The sequence below is a fragment of the Scatophagus argus genome, chromosome 10 (assembly GCF_020382885.2).
Source record: "Scatophagus argus isolate fScaArg1 chromosome 10, fScaArg1.pri, whole genome shotgun sequence".
NCBI lineage: Eukaryota > Metazoa > Chordata > Actinopteri > Scatophagidae > Scatophagus > Scatophagus argus.
The window spans coordinates 4,879,808-4,897,381 of NC_058502.1; the positions used below are offsets into that span (position 1 = coordinate 4,879,808).

Here is a 17,574-nt window from a genome sequence, read left to right on the forward strand (position 1 = left end):
CCGATTTGTTTTCCCTACCTGCTGAAAGATCTATGAACTGTGGCTGGCATCGCTGGGGACGTTTCTACTTAAAACGCCTCAGTTTTGAAACCACCAGAGAGAACTGTGTGGATAGGCTTCATGTGTGGCTCACCACAGACTGACAACATCGCAGACTGGTTGAGGTGCTTCCTGTGATTAGGTGAGGATCAGCCATGCTGGAGCTGGTGATGTGACAACCACGCAAACACACCCTCACTAATTCAGACACAAACTCACACAGATATACGCCACAGCTAATAACTCACCGGTTCATGATGAGGCTCCGTCTCCTTTCTCATAGGAGGGTCGAACTTCACCTGCCCAACTGAGAAAAATAAAGAAATAGGCAGGAAAAAACAAATGAAAATAAATTTAGAATACAGTGAGTCCACAGTACAGAGTCGGGGAGTTAAAAAGCCTGTGGACCGTGTTGACCTTGTGTATGGACTCACAGTTAATCTCTGACAGCGTCTTTCCCTCCCTGGCGCTCCTGCTGGTGGAACGAATACGATGAGGAACAGAGACTGGAGACTGTCAGGAAAGGGAAAGACACACACACACACACACACACACACACACACACGCACGTTCAAATAGCTGTTCAAAGATTATACATAGTTTACACAGTGCTTAAGAAGATCACAATAGGTTTTAAAAAAAACATAATCCCTCTGTTATTTCCTGTGGGATGTGATGACACAGCAAAACAGGCAGCCACATTCTGCAACCAGACAACCAAAACATAGCAACAAAGTGGCAGGAAAAGGCAAACCTTCCCTGGAAACAATATCAATATTTTGCCTCAGTGTTACAGCAGTCCTTGTGAGTCCCTGCAAGGTAACATATCCTCTATAATAAATGATGCAAGATCTTCTCCGAGTGCCACAGATATGCCACACATATTTTAGTCTAGGTGACTCTTGTGATAAACAGCTGACCCCAACAGTCCTGGCATCACACACTACCAAGAGAAGTCAATCTCTGCTTCACATCATCACATCATCTAGTCTAATAGTTAGGATGTATGCTGGTCCCTGCTAAAACACAGCAACCTCAAACCATGCTCGTACAGCACTGGAAAAAGACAAACCAAGACTACATAAAAATGCATCCATCAAAGCCACACTTGTTGCACAGATCCAGTAATAGACTTTTCGGTTTAAAACCACCTCTTACAGGTGGAGTAACTATCATTGCAACTCATAGTTAGTAACTGTAATGGCACAGGTAGATGAGGATGGCATAACTGACATATTGGAGTACTCCCCTCTGTTTTCAAAATGCATCCTGTATCTTGTGTTTCCAAACCGCCAAATGGAAAAACAAGATTTTGATCTTTCAATCAGAGCTGGGTAAAACAATTCTTACTGTCAATTTTAAGCTGCTTAGAGTAACAGAGGGCAGCCTTTACTGTACCACTGATGAAATATTTCCCAACACTTTAAAAATTGAAACTTTAAATGTAGGTCAGGTTTGTATAAAAAGGGAGAAACTCTTCCACTCTGGCACTTAAGTGGACAACAACAAACTACACAGTCAATACAATTAGACCTGGATGTGGTTAAGATGCATTATTATAAGGAGTGCGACGTTTTCACACTTTAGTAGCCATCTTCATGAACAGAGCCATTTCTTCATTGGCCAGCCGACGCCACAGAACCAGAACGAAAAAAGCAAACCTCACTGATGACATTCACTAATTTGTTTCCACGACAGCAACAGCAGACACTGAACTGAGTGGAAATCCAGTTTCTATTCATTCAGTTCTGTTGTTCCCCCCAAGAGAAGAAACAACCGACAGTATCGTTTGTGTTAGCATGACATCACTGCAGACACCGCAGCCCACATCGGTACCTTTCTACGAGCTGCGAAACGGGGTGCACGCCGAGCACCCGGGCTTATGGGTAGGAAACGACCCCTGTACTTAAACTGAGGAGGAAGAGGAGGATGGGGGATGGAGACAAAAAGACAGGAGAAACAAAAGAAAGGAGAAAGAAGGAGGAGAGAAAGGCAGAGAAAAAGTGCTACGAGGAGGAAGACACAAGGAAAGAGGAAGTAGATGCGCACAAGGACAGAGAAGATAAAAGACGAGAAGAGTGAAACAAGAAACAACAAAGAAGAATGGCAAAAGAAGAAGAAGGAGAATGACAGGGAGAAGAACAAAGAGCAGAAAGATGAGTCACTTGTGGCAGATAGAAGAGGGGCTGAGGCTGAGGAAGGTGACCGGTGAATGATGAAGAGGGAATTTAATGAGCAAATGAGTAGAGAGGCGGGCACGATTTGAAGGGAAGGAAGTGAGATCCAGTAAAACAAAATCACCACTCTGTTAACATGACTGAATGCTTGATGACACTTTTGTTTTGAAAGCAAAACCTGAGACGGTCAAAGGTTACCTCTGGCTCAGGGTCATCATCATCGAAGTCATTGTAGGTGCTGTGGTCGGGGTTGTTGGCTTTGTCCAGCAGCTCTATTGCCAGCGTCCGGCTGAGAGGCTGGGACACAAATGGATGCTGAAAGACAAACAGGGAGAGGTAGCCAATAAGAAAGAGGAGTTACACATGCTTATTTTGTCAGTCTTAACAGGTCCAGTTTATGCAATACACAAAAACATTTTTACCACCAGAAGCACACACCTGGTATATCTGAACTCATAAGCAAACATAAGTTTTGCTGCAGAAATGGTCTAAACCGCAGTGTGTATTAGTATGTAAGAGAATAGCTGGGATGGGTCACCCAGTCTGTTTGTTTTACTGCTCACCTGCAGCAGTTTCTCAGCTGTGGGTCTCTTCTTCGGGTTCTTGGTCAGGGCCAGTTTGACAAAATGGTGGAAGTTGTTTGTCCTGCAGTCCAGCAGAGAGAGAAAGAAAAAGAAGAAAAATGAGAGAGGCTTAATCTTTGTAATTAGCAAGGGGCAGATTTAATTAAAATGGTTGATACAAATGAAGAAGAAGAAGAAATCATGGACACGTTGCTCTCTTACCACTTGAGTTTATCTTTCAACTTAGGAGGCTGAAAATTACTCTTAGTCATTAAGAAGAGAGCCCTGTGGGAAAAGAGACAGAGAATAAACAAAGATCAGAAGTATTTCCAATCGGGTAATGTTATATAGTGCTGAAAGTGTGCAATCATAATGATCAAAACATAGGAGCCAACACCGCCATCCCTCTCTATTCTAGTTGTTTATACAGCATATACTGAAATACTACTATACTGTATATAATTTACACAGAGAGCTTATTACATTTGGTGAGGACACAATATTTTAGCAAGAAACATTCATCAGGTAGTGTCAGTGTTTCACACCGACTGCAGGTCGTCTCTGCTATGATCTCTCTCTCATACGCACACGCACACACACACACACACACGCACACACATCTACCTCATGGGGTGCAGGTCAAACATGGGTGGCTGTAGTTCAGCCAGTTCTATAGCAGTAATGCCCACAGCCCAGATATCACACAACTGGTTGTAACCTCCTTTCCTCTCAACTGCTGCTACTTCTGGAGCCATCCTATGGAGAAAGAGAAGAGAAGAGATAGAAGCACAGCATGAAAACCAAAAAAAGGTAGAAAGGAAGAGAAAAAGAATGTGAGTACAATGTGTGTTAATTTTTAAGTACTAAATCAGGCTTAAGAACAGAATTTGGATTTTCCACAGTATTCTCTAGCTGCAAGCACGGGGAGACCAACCATGACCCTGATGTTAAACTGTTAGCACTTTTATGGTTTTTAACAGTTATGCACTGTGATTTTTCTTCTGTAAGTGCATCTCTATGACCCCAAAATGCTTTTCACTGCACTGCTTGTGCATGTTTTGTAAACGGGAGAAAAAGTCCGAGTCTACTATAACTGTACTGAAAGCTTTCAGCCAACACATTTCCCTTTGGACCAATTCTTTCACGCTACCTAAGATTAGAGAATTAGTGAATTCCTCCCTCAGCGGTCAAGTGCCTCTTGTAAACTGTAGGAACTTTTTTCTTACTTTTGCTCTACCTGCACACATATCCAGTATAAAGGGAGCCGATGAGGGAAAACAAACACAACTTACCAGTACGGAGTTCCAATGAACGACTTCCTCTTGGCTAGAGTGGCTGTGATCTGTGCCGATACACCAAAGTCAGCTATGAAAAGAGAGAGGCGAGAAGACAAAAAAGGGGGGAATGAGAGAAAGAATTAAAAATGGAGAAAAAACAAATAAACAAGTAGGAGTTTAAGAACAGACATGATTGAACAGAGGGGGAACAGGAGGGAGAAAAAGAAAGTAAATGAAGCCATTTGGATTCAGTCTTTTGAAGCAGAAGGTAACTGCAGAAGCCTTGCGCGTTCCTCTCACCTAGTTTAACATAGCCGTTGTCTGTCAGGAGGATGTTGGCTCCCTGTCAGAGGAAAACACACCATGAGAAAATCACATTTTCAGGTCATTTCAGATTAACATGAGAAGCGCATTCAGCAGTGCAAGCTTGTTATTGATCAGTGAAGCCTGCAGCTATGAATCAATAATCATTTTCCTCACCACAAACACCATCAGCACCAATAATTTGGGGATCAGTTTTCATTAACAACGTCACTACATGCATGTGCTTGCACTGTTTTGGTAGACTCTCGTTAATTTATTTTTATTTTATCCTTCATTAAAATTAATAAATGATTACCGGAACTGCCTCTGCAGAACTTAAAAAGGTGTTAAGTGAATTGTGTGCGGGTTTGAAGGCTGCAGTCTGTGTTGTCATAATACTGAGTAACATTATATTGAAAAGCAATATTTTATGCAACTTTTCAACAGGAAGCCACATTAAAGTAGAGGGGCAGTTTTGCAGACATGCACATTTCATTTAGCAGTTTACTCCAAACTCACCTTGATGTCTCTGTGCATTTTGCCTTTGTTGTGTAGATAGTATAAACCCTGTAAACACAATCACACAGCGACTAGTGTTATTGGGCCATGCAGAAAAAAATGAAACTGAGGGAAATGTACAATGCTAACACTTGTGTTAGCATTTGTGTGTATGTTGTTGTGTTTTACAGAGAACCTCCCAAAATATGCATCTTCATTTATCTCATTTACCTCTCCTTGCCAAAAACACAAGCACACTGGAAATAAATGCGGTGTATACGCTACCTGCAGGGTCTCCCGTGACATGTAGGCTATCTGTGACTCTGACAAAGGCCCAGTTACTGGAGTAGTGAAACAAAGGGGAGAGGGAGTGAGGGGGAGAGCGAGAGAGAGAAAGAGAGAGAGAGAGAGAGAGAGAGAGATGGATATCACTGTGAAATGTTACAAACAAAAACAGCTCAGTTAAGTTCAAAATATGTGTGTGTGTGTGTGTTTCAGTGCATGTTGCTCTAACCGTGATAGATATCCTGCAGAGAACCTCCTCCGCAGTACTCCATACTGATCCATAACTTATCTCTCCTGCACAGAGAAAACTGTCAGCACACTTTCACACAAAACTCACATAACCTCACACACTTTTCTTTACTTCCTCACATACACCAGCTCAATCACTCTTTGCAGCCTCTGATAAAAACGCTTTCATGCACTTTATTAGTGATCATTACTAATTCATTGTACCTCTGACACTCTCACTCTGACTGACTCACTCCCTCTCTCTCACTCACTCACACACACACACTCTTACCGGAGATAACTGCCAAAATAGGCTACGATGTTGGAGTGTTTACAGTCCTTCATCATTATAATCTCCTGCTGAACGACAGCAAAGTCCTCACCTGGGGTGAACACATATGTACACACATTGTTATTTTCATTGTGTTAATCTCTAGACTGGGCTGTCATTATTTACCAAACCACAAAAAAGAAGAAGTGTGTTTGTTCTTGGATTTGTGTCTGTGTCAGACACCAGAATACGTGAGTAGACAATAGGAGGCAGACTCGTGGAAGCCAGTGCAAACATATTTCCTTTTTAAATTCCACACATTATAATTATTTAGCAACAGTGTGATGAAACATTTCCCCACCTCCTGCAACTTCTGAAGTGTTTGTTTTTAAATGTTTTCCTTTCTTTAGTAGAGAAGCAGAAGATGGAAAGCAGCAGAAGGGAAGAAAATGGGGTACATAATGCATGAGGAAAGAGACAGGGCTAAGGACAGTGATAGATGGGAAAGGATCTGTAAGTGTCGGGTGAGAGTGGAAGTAAACAGGGGAGATTGAAGAGGCTGAAAGAGTCTGATGAAGGAAAAAAGCGGTGGTGAGAGGACCGTCAGGAGGAAAAAAAGAGCACAGAGAATGACGGAGCAATCGAGAGAGGGGTTGATATCAGAATACAGAGGAAGATAAAGCAGCAAAAGGGGAGATAAAGGGATACAAAGAAAGATGAGGTAGCTCACCCGGTTCCAGTTTGATGACTTTGATAGCAGCCAGCTCTCCTGTGTTTACATTACGAGCCTAAAGGAGGAGGAAGAAGAGAAAGTGAGTGATGGGACGCTCCGAAACACACGGCGAAGATCTGGCAATATTGTTAATGCAAAACCAAGGCAGATTCATGCAACTACAGAGCACAACATTGCAAACATAAATAGAAAGCATGTCACGTACACAAGGTATGCCTATGTAAGGCTGTTATACAGCTACCTGTAATCCATTTGACACGTGATCTCTGGTCACAAACCATTTTCTCGTACTTTTGAACGCAGAATTTCTGACTGCACAAACACACTTTCACACCTTTTTTTCCCTGAATTGTTAGTGTCATGTTCCTAATGCAAAGACCACAATTTATTCCTATACTGTTTGTTTAATATACTAGAATTCATTCATAACTCATTCAAATTGCAAATTCAGATAAGGCAGAGCATTAGAGCAATACACGGACTGTAACAGGAAATCAAGACAGCTCTTCCTGTATTCCTGAAAAGCTGACATTTGTCAAAACGCAGGGGTTTTCCAACACGCGGAGGCTGCTTTTCTATAAATAGGGAGCTGTGTTTACATTTAGCAGCAATGGTGGTGGGGTGGGAGATGAATTCTATATGAAATATACATGAATAAAATATAGTCTTTCACTCAACTGCTTGCTTCTCAGGCCAAGAATGTGCAAATGTGACTGTGTGACATTGCAGAAGTATGTGTGAAAGAATGACCGTCTTTGTGTGTGAAAGAGAAGATAGTGAGAAAGAGACATTTTACATTAACTGACAAAACCAGGACTTTTAACATCAGAAACAAAACGAGAGCTTCAACACCGTGAACAGCCCTGGAGTATTATATCAGGTCTAACACAACAGCTGTTGATCTGTTTTCACCAGTTCTGCTTTCATTGGAGGGGCCGACAGAAAGAGCCCCATCTACCATGATCCTGACAGCATATTTATCTAACATTAAAAAGAAAGAAAAATGAGATTTTACATTCTGGTGTGATCACCTTATTGGAAAGCTGCCCCGTGTTGGAAGGTAAACTTTCTTTTTTATAAGAACGCCCACTGAGTCTCGATTTTGAGGTTCTCCTCCAAATCAAGAACACATAAAAACTTAATATCATATCTACAAATTACAACACATTAAAAACTAGGGCACTGGCACAACGTGTTTCAATTTCCATTCTCAACTCATTGTACAAAACATACAAATGAAAAGAAAGACTAATTAAAATAATTGCATGAAGAGCTGGAAGTTCTTGCCCCAGTAGCCTTGGGGTTTAAAAAGCTCCCTACCCACATGCAACGTCTCTGGTTTGAGTCCAGCTCCAGCCACTGACCTTTGTCAGATATCATTCCCCATCTTGCTCTGTTCCCTTATTTCCTGTAAACTCTCCACTGTCTAATAAGGAATAAAAGGTACGTATGTAAATATCAAAAGTGCAGCGCAATAGAGGGCCGAAGTTTACTTAAGATAAAAGGCTTAGTCAATGTCCCAATGCTATTACAGTATCAACATGAGAAGAAAAATGTCTGTAATTCAAGTGGTGTCCTTTTATACAGTGATACATAACATGCAAACTGAAGTGCTGAACTGTCAGCATGATCAGTGATAGTCACGGCATCAACAGAAACCTAAACGTCACCAACAAGGCAAGGAGTATTACCACACATAAGAACTGCAAAAACACAACAACTATGAGAAGACAAAATAAAAGAAGTCAAGGATGACCCCAGGAAAACCAGCTGCACTATCAAAAGGAATCAGTAATATTAAACGGCAAAAAACAGTTTCTTGGTTTTCCAACAGGGAGGCAAAGATTCCTTCCTTAGTTCAAGAGGAAGATCAGCTAACAAAGAAGAACAGAGACAAACCCACACCAAAACAAAGATGCGGTGGGAGGGAGGAGACACAAAGGGATGCGAAGAAAAAAAGCAGCAGAGGGACGAAGAGCAGTGATCAGAGACAGTGTGTCTTCAGTCAGCAGACAGACCAGAGATGACTCATAGCGCTCGGTGCCACTGTGAGCGGCAACAATACACAGCCTGACTCGACTTGACTGACAGGCTGTTGTGACGGACTGAAGCCTGCAGTCTGGTGTAACCAAGTAGATGTAGATTGGCTCACCCTTTACCTAAAAGGTCTGTCGTGCTGAGGTATCCTTGAGCAAAAGCCAAAGTCTAGGCACAAATACCACCAAACATTGAAACAAATCAAACTTTAGCCACCTAGAAACAACCGCCACTACGACATTTTCACAAAGTTTCATGTTCAATCAAACTAAATTTTCGTGCCAACCATTGTGTGCAACAAAGAAATCTAATGTCAATCCTGCAATCCATCATCCCCTGACATTTCAGAACGATCCATTCAATGACAGAACGAAGACCGAACAATAATCAAACAAAATATCAAACTAAGAAAACACTGACTACAAGGCTGCTACTTATAAATTTCATTTAATGGTAAGAAAGATAGAAGGTAAAGTTTGTCAGCTTATTTTTGGTGAAAATTCCAAAACTAACAGCTAAAAAGGTCATGACTCATGACATCACCACTACACTAACACAGCCAGGGTGCCTCACTGTTACATGCTGAGATCACTAAACACTTGGTGATGGTGACACAGGAGAAGTGATTAATAAGAATCACAAAGGCGATGAGGGCTCCTACAGTACGTTCCTGGGAACAGGGCTGTGCGTACTTGTTCCAGTATAACTCAGTTTCAGTTCTGACAACAAAACAATACATTTTTCTACTATACGGTTTCATTTAAAAAAGAAGCCAAAGTTGTCAAATATTAAACACAAGCAGTTAAACGGGAACTTAAAATGGTGAAAACTCAATTTTAAATAAAGAAGAAATAAAGAAAAGTGTCAAATGAGAGGATTTTTTATTTAATCAATAATAATAATAAAAAAATGAACATTTTCTCTCACTCCTGGAAAAGTGAGTTGTTTCCATGCATTGTTTTGTGTATGTGGGCTTCGGCTACACAGTAGTGGAGAAATTCAGCTCTCGTCCATTGTTACCACAGGCCACATGTGTGTGTGCATGTGTCACACACTCAGCATATGGCCAGCTCAGTGGAGGATCAGTGTGGCATTTCACTCTCTCTTCTCTCTAACCAGGAAAGACAAACATGACCAACAGCACCTCACCAAGCTAATCCTGCCACTTGAGCTGCAGTAAGCAAGAGTGCACCTTTTGCTTTTATTCCAAGGCTGTTGAGTGCTTTTTATTTTGTCTAATATATGAATGGATGTTTATCTGCTCCAGGTCTGACAAACATGCTTGTGCTATTAGCCGGCAGCTAATCCTGTATGACAGTAGTCTTGTACGGTTAACTCCTGGCGGGCGAGGGATGGACTGACTTACATAAGGTCAGAGGTCGGGTCAGGGTAGTGGTCTACACAGCAGAGACAAGTCACCCTCAGTCACAGGTTCATGTCCAAGGATTCACACATTAAAACTCAGCAGGGGCCTCCACATTAAATAATATATTAGCTCTTAATATACTGATTTTTATTTGTGGTAATTTGTGATTCAATTTGATTATTTTTGTCCAAGATTTCTTTTTTATATTTCACTCTCATCACCTGCTCTCCTGTCACGCTCACTTACCACCTCATCAATCTGTCTCTTGACATTTTTGCACTAATAGTTTTTTCCCCTACAGCCTGGGGGGCAGGGAGTCACACCCGCATGCAGTCCAGTATAACCTGAGCCTTCTGCTGAAGGCCACTGAGCAGCTTCTCTGCACTGAGTTGGTGTATTAAGGCCTGCCCTGCAGCAATAGCTACAACAGTAGATGGTTATTCATTTCTTCTGACAAGATTTTTCCGAGAGATCTGAGGTTTCAAACAGGTGACCTTCCACTCATGCATGTCTGATCTGCGTGATAACCAGTGCATTAGTCCTTGACGCAATGGCCTTTTCCTCATTTTCTTCTCACTTATCTGACATTACACGATGACACGTACTAAAATGCCTCTCCAGATATTACTAAACTCATGTGAAATGCTCTTAACTCCTCTTCCTCTTGACTTTTTCTATTCAGAAAGGAAATAGAAGATATCTTAGTCTGTTGATTAACTAACTTGTAAAGCCTGATTTAGTATGAGAATAAAGTTTAAAAAGTACAAATGAGTTGGTTTTGCTTTTAGTCAGACTTGCTCTGAAAGCTCTATGTTTGGAGCGCCACAGATGAGCCGTTACAAACACAGGGCCCGAGGAGGGGAACAGGTGAGGCAAAGCTGTATGCAGTGAAGTGTTTTTAATTAAAACACCTGTCTATCAACAAAATACCCACCCACTCAAGAAAGACACACATATATGTTCATACACACAACACCCAGCAGAACCATCAAAAACACTTTGGTTTAGCCAAGAAACTTTTACTTTTAAGCTCTCAAAGCTGTCCTCTGTACACTGCAAAGTCATCAGCCCAGGAGTCAATTACTGCAGCATCTTGTACTGAAATTCTTCTTTCTTAAAACAAGCAATTTAGTGGTATTTGTTTCCAGTACAACTCAGCTGGGCTGAAAGAAATTCTCTTCACTGCAAGGTTGAGATGTTTTACAAGTAAATAAAAAAAAAAACAACTTTAAGTTTGGCTGATGTTATTGTCACACATGATGTTTGATGAGATGAATGTGATAGATTGTCCCTCTGCACCAGTGGCATCAACACTTAGTGTCAACCTGTGAACTCACATACCACACACTTGACACACTGTATGTATATGAACGCATGCACAGCATGTGCATGTAGCTGCAGTTCTGGAGGACTCAGACTAGACACTGTTCACATCACAAGCAACAGCAGGTCAGACAACAGACTTAAACATTCTTGCCAACATTGATTATGCATGTAAATGTTTCCCAAGAAGCATTCAGCTGGTCTTAAACAATTATTTAGCCAAAGCCAGCTTTGAGTACTCCCAACTCCATCACATGAGCACACAATCTCAAAATAGGATTTGACACTTGCTGCCAAGATTTACTGATCTGTTGAACAGCACAGGTATGAACTCTAAAGCGCTCCAAACAACCCTCGCATACATATTCACTTCCTGGTTACTTATTAATGAAGCGGTTTTTAGTTTAAGTCATATGTCAGTATTGCAGAGGGCAACAGTGCCCATTACTGCCTTTAATTTATTTGTGTGGCACCATACATATGTCCTCATCTGAAAGGATTAATTTTCATTAATGCATTTCAAAACCATATTTTAGCCAGGAATGCCAACAGCTTAGGGGTGAAAAAAAGGAAGGGGTCTGAAGAAAATTTTGTCAATTTCAATGGTTAAGTGCACCAATCTGGAAAAACACATAAAAAGATTTATTAAGCTTAAAAATGTATTATATGCCCATGCATGGTACATGCAAGTTAAATACAACAGGCGTAGAGACACACAAAAGAGCACCTGCTTCCTAAAGCCTGCATGAGAAAAAAAACAAGATGGCAAAACATTGTGTTGGAAAATCACCTAATAATAGATTATTTGTGATGTAGTATCATTATTATTATTATTATTATTATTATTACAGTCTCTCTATAACACACAGATCAACTATGTTCTGTTACACAACGATGTGTAACTATGCAAGTTATCAGTGTGTCAATGAACCAGTGGCACAGCGACAAATTCCTGCACAGCACATTAACTGTACTTGGCAAACAGAAACCAGAGTGCCGGGATGGAGACTAAATTACTGATCAGAATCTGAAGCCAGAGAGAGAACCCGATTTGCTTCAGAGTTTTCGTGAACACAGGCTGGGGTCGCTGAATCCAAAACAACTGGAGGAACAGTGACAAAAACAGGATGGTTCTCAGCCAGCCGCTTTAATTGTGACTCTACAGCCATCTGTGCATGTGTGTCAATGCATGTGATGATACAATCATGTATGTGTGTATGTGTGTGTGTGTGTGTGTGTGTGTGTGTGTGTATTATGCTGAAGGCTCCTGGACTAGTGTGAAACAATAGCAAGCTCGCACACACACGGAGGAAGTGAAGATTCCTGCATTCCTGGACCACGGCTGCCCAGCTGTGCCACACACACACACACACACACACACACACACACACACACACACCCACACACACACACAGGCCTGGCCAGAGGAAACACTGTTACCATCACCACATTTATCACTGTTAAATACTTTATTATTACAATAAATACATCAGAAGTGTGTGAATGCATACTCAGAAAGCCACTAAATATGGCTTCAGTCATGATGAAGGACTTCATGCTTGTGTTTCTTTCATGACGAGAGGATGGAGCATCAAAGTCAAACCCAGGCTACCTAGAAATTATCCTCGTGAAATCTGGGATAGGTTTAGATTTCAATTTCGTTTAAGTGGGTTTGAATAGTAAATTCTGCTCACACTGTGGCAAATGTACTGTTTGGTCATGTTAGAAAGAAGAAAGAAGCCAACAGGCATAACTGAAGGCGAGTAGAATTGCTTGCCCCTTACATAAAGTCCAAAAATACCCCGTTGACAGGAATGTTTCTACAGCACACACTGCTACTGAAATTGATTTGTTATCAGCCGATGTCTGTCCACACTGAAGGCCGTTGTCCGGCTCTACTTCCTCAGTCTGAAGCCACAAGTACTGTCACCTTGAGAAAACACGCCAGTCATCCTATTTAAACAACAGAAGTCACGTCAGATCCTGTGTATCGGTAAATACTTGGCCTTGAGTGAAGGCAGCTATGGGTGCCGTAACCCTTATGCAGTTTTTGTGGCTGCTGAGCAACACACTAAGCTGATATTGGCATTTACTGAAGCTCTTTTGAAGCAGCCTAAGGCCTTGTTCAGACCTGGCATTAACATGCTTCCTGAGTGATTTGATCTCAAGCGGACAGCTCCAAGTACAGGTCTGAATGTACCCAAGACACATGGGGACGCATTTGAGATGTGATCACTTAGACCACATTCTAAAGAGGTCTGGACAGCATGTGACCACTTTGTTTTAGCGCTGTGTACGCAAATGTGTCCAGGCCACACTGAAGGACCACATACTCCACTGATGTCCTCTGTGAAACATGGGGCCACAACAACAGGCATAATGGATTACAGCCTGTCTGTGCACTGTATCATGTTTAGGCTGTTTGAGCACACACTTTCAAGTGATTTCACCTCTTAACTAGTAGTCACAATGCCTCCTAGACTACCAGAAAAACCATACAATTTTGGGAGTTACTATGACAAATTCTTCATTTCTAGCCAGTGTTATGCGTTAAGTTGTTTCTTTCATCGTGTGAAAAATGTGTCCGTTTTCCCCTCCTTGGTGTTCATGTTTACTGGCAAAGAGGGTGGAAGTGAGATCCGATCACAAGTGGTCACGCTTGAGGAGATGCATTTTAACGCCAGGTGTGGACTGCCGGGTTTAAGGCAGCCGGATCACTCAGGGCGCATGTTAATACTAGGTTTGAACAGGCTCGAAATCACAAAGTGGCACTGCAGAAGAAGAAGGTTATTGCTTCTGCGTATCTTTAACAGTGAGTGATGTAGGCTCATCAAATTTAACGTCAGCCTGTTTGGATTTCTTTGCTTTTATGCACCACGCACCAGTCAGAATGGTAAACATAAGTGTGCAGTTTACTGTCATCACATTGCAGGAATTCTGAGTGTGGAAGTTTAAATGAATCAAACTGCTACCTTCTACTGGCTTTTCAAGCTCCAGAAATGAGAAGCAGTCTAATGTAGGTTTAAAAATTGGAAATCACTCAGTTCAGTGGAGGGGAGAAGGGTGGCTTTTTTCCAATACCGACACTTAGCTAATGATTGTGTCTGGGACTAGTAAATCACATATGAACATGTTTAGTGGGTGTGACACTGCACTGTACATACTGCTCTGCTGTGAAGTGTTTCAGGAATCATTCAAGGAGAAATCTCAAATAGGAGCTGATTTTTTGTCTTACATTAGGTGGTAGAAATTTTGACTTACATTTGTAATCGAACTAAACGAGTACAGCAGCAATCAATACAATGTGAAACACTGATGTATTAGACCGCTCTAAATGTTGTATTTTTCTTTTCTTGTTCTCGACAGCCTCTGGCGTGTCTGTAAAAGCCAACCTTGCCTTAAGAGGAGAAGAATTTCATTATAATTTAAAAGCATAGTTTTGGTGAATCTAAATTCTGTTCATGTATTGACAGCTTGGAAAAAAATGGGACCTGTCTTCAAAAGAAAAAAATCAAACACTGGCATGCTTGATTTTTGATGTTTGACAGCCTACAAGTTCTTTAAATGGAGGATCGAACCTGTGATCTTGTAGTTAGGGGGCCAGTCTCGATATCAACCAATCCTCCTTCAGTTAACTGACAAAGACAAAGAGGCAGGGCTACGAGCAGAGGAGAGAACAAGCTTCACACAAGCTTTCCTGCTCAAACATTCCTGTCCAAGCCACAGATTTTCACACAGCGATACATCCAAATATAGGCATCAATGAGGTTTACTGAGTATCCTTGTGCTTAGAAGCACATCCTTTAATCCAGAGGTTTCAGGTTGAGCCCCCAAGTCTCTTTCAGTAAAACCAGATCATCAGCAACATAGTAGTTGTATTTCCTGCAGTATATCAGCTTTATCAAAAGATGCACTGACTGTCAGCATAACTGAAGAGTTCTTACTGATAATTTTATGACGATTATGTAAACTAGATGAAAGGTTTTTGCCCTGCACAATTGTTTTTACCTTTGTGCACATTATTCAGCCGCACACTGTTTGTGACAAGTTCAGCAGACGAGTTTGCTCTGAAGAGCTAATGTCAGATCTGTGTGTCTGCAACAAGGCAAGATACTGAACCTAAATTAGAAGCAACTAGATTAGCAGCAGGGCGGGACAGAAAGTTGAAAATGAGTGAAAGGGAAGACATAATGACAGATATAAGGTTTCTGGATGTACTTTTAGAATCAATGGCAGCTACGCATTCAAAAATTCTGGAAATCATTCATATCTCCTGTCTTTAGGATACATTTATTTTTCCGTAATTACCATGAAGAGCCTGGAGGTTTACCAAACATCATTTATTCCTGTTACAGTGCTTAATGAATCTCCAGTCTGCCAAAAGCCTCTCCCTCACCCAGCGGTGAAGTTAAATTCCTCGACTGAGTGACTGCAACACAAACAACTACGCCGCTAAACAGAGTCGATGTTTAACTTGCATAACCTGACCGATAAAATATAGAGATCTGATGTGGAAATCAAGTGGGTAAGGCTGAAAACACATCAAGAATGAGGCGTCAATGACATCTCATAACTTGTTCTTCATACTCAGCTGCACGGTTGTCTTAAAGAATCAATACTTCTTTGATAACACGTGCTTATGACCATACAATATTATCAAAAGCACAAAAAGCTTTTAAAAAACACATCTACACATCACATCAGTTTCAACAAAAGGCTGCTATGTATGTGTTGGCATGTGTTTAGTGACTTTTTCCTGTACCAACTCTGTGTGCAGCTTGTTACTTGACCCGGTAGTGTGCTTGTCTTTAACTTCATGCTAGTGAATACAATATTCCAGAGGGACTTTAGCCCATCCTGCACGATGCTACTTATTTTTATGTTCGGCATTATCTAACTGTGTCTTGAGATAACATAAAATGTGCATGACATGTCAAAGCCTTGCTGCTTTTCTACTGTGTTATATGATTATGACTGCATTTATTATTATATATAGCATATGATAAACACAGAGATACTCGATGTAACTGTGCTTGACTTGGGGTGATATTCAGGAACTTCCTTTCCTTTTGGATGCAGGCTGTTTGCTCCCAGCACAGGCCTTTGGTAAAGTGTAGAACTGCAACTACAACTGTACCGCGACATAAATCATACAGACCGCATAGAAATTATTATTACATTTCCTCGTAACGACGACTAATTTTTACTGGTGTTAAAACGTCAATAATAAGGGCTGCTGCTGCTGCTGTTGTTGTTGTTGTAGCTCGCTCATTCCTGAGAGCTTTAGCCAAACTGGATTTCCAGCTGTCAGTTTCTGTCACGGGAGGACAGTTTGAACAAATTCAACAAAAGCGGAGGGATATTACGATGGCTTGTAAACCTGATCGTTTGACTCTGCTTCAGTTTGTGTTCCCGAACATGTAACATATCGTTTCCTGTTGTCATTTTGCCACAATGTCCCCACGAAGCAGCTAAAATTGTTAGCTTCTACATGCTATCGGGTTAACTGCGTCCGTTCTCGGACAGCTAGCGACTAACGTCTATTATCGGACACATCTAACAATCGTTCATCAGTATTACAGGTAACTTGGCTAATCACAGCAACATGTATACGTGAACCGCAGCTTACAGCATGTAAGCAAACACGTCAACACGGCATAACGTTACACAAAACCTCTGTCACCTAAACGACTCGCGCTTGTGGAGTATAAAGTCGATGATTATTGTTCTATAAAACCAGACTTGTGCACTCGAGTACCGACTGTAGGTCAGCGTTAACGTTAGCTATGGTTATTTATGATTTCCCGATGCCCGAGCATTGGAACTAACTGCTAAAAGGCATTTTTTAGGAAAAACAGTCAACCAATCAGTGTCCGATAATGGAACTGTGTGATTGCTTCCCTCGCTGCGGTTTTACCTTATACACATCTCCGTATGTGCCGCTTCCTATCCTCTGGATCAGCTCGAAATCCTCCTGCGGATTCCTCCGGGACAGGTCGACACTGGAGTTCATCATTTCCACTACCAATTACGGCGCCGATCGCGCACGGTTGACGAACCCCAATAATATCTAAAACCAGATATTTTAGGAAAAACATACGGCGTCAGAAAATCCCAACCCAAATCCAATGTAGCTCCAACATGGCTTCCACTGCGCATTGAGCATGCGCAATGGACATCATGGCGTACCCTCTCCATAGTGTCTGATGATCAGGCAGATGCAGTTAAATTGAAGAGTTTAAGTTTAGATTTTTATTCAAGAGATAAGTGTGTTAATAAAACAATAAGGAAAAGTCTGTTGTTTACTGTGTTTGTGCAGGGAAAATTGAAAAAGGTGTGAGAAAAACATAGTATGTTCATTTTTAACTCAGGCCAACTCAGTCGATCATCAGCACCACAAGGCTCATGTAGTGAAAGTGAGGCCATGTTTTCTAATCTGCATGGGCAGTAAAAACACTGGAAGATTGTAGCTAA

At 41.4% G+C, this 17,574-nt stretch overlaps 1 protein-coding gene across 6 annotated transcripts in view; it reads right to left on the minus strand.

Moving 5' to 3' along the window:
• Positions 1-17,344, minus strand: part of LOC124065694 (mitogen-activated protein kinase kinase kinase kinase 3-like) — a 36,257-nt gene extending 18,913 nt beyond the window's left edge. For all 6 annotated transcript variants that reach the window (XM_046401322.1, XM_046401324.1, XM_046401320.1 and 3 more), the window contains exons 1-14: positions 17,018-17,344; positions 6,372-6,429; positions 5,663-5,753; positions 5,372-5,436; positions 5,143-5,198; positions 4,879-4,926; positions 4,357-4,399; positions 4,072-4,144; positions 3,404-3,535; positions 3,002-3,064; positions 2,780-2,861; positions 2,415-2,531; positions 474-552; positions 288-346 (exon numbers count right to left, since the gene is read on the minus strand). In XM_046401322.1, coding sequence (XP_046257278.1) covers positions 288-346; positions 474-552; positions 2,415-2,531; positions 2,780-2,861; positions 3,002-3,064; positions 3,404-3,535; positions 4,072-4,144; positions 4,357-4,399; positions 4,879-4,926; positions 5,143-5,198; positions 5,372-5,436; positions 5,663-5,753; positions 6,372-6,429; positions 17,018-17,116 — 1,065 coding nt within the window. In that variant the 5' untranslated portion in view covers positions 17,117-17,344. The remainder of the gene's footprint in view (positions 1-287; positions 347-473; positions 553-2,414; positions 2,532-2,779; positions 2,862-3,001; positions 3,065-3,403; positions 3,536-4,071; positions 4,145-4,356; positions 4,400-4,878; positions 4,927-5,142; positions 5,199-5,371; positions 5,437-5,662; positions 5,754-6,371; positions 6,430-17,017) is intronic.
• Between the last annotated feature and the right edge of the window lie 230 nt (positions 17,345-17,574).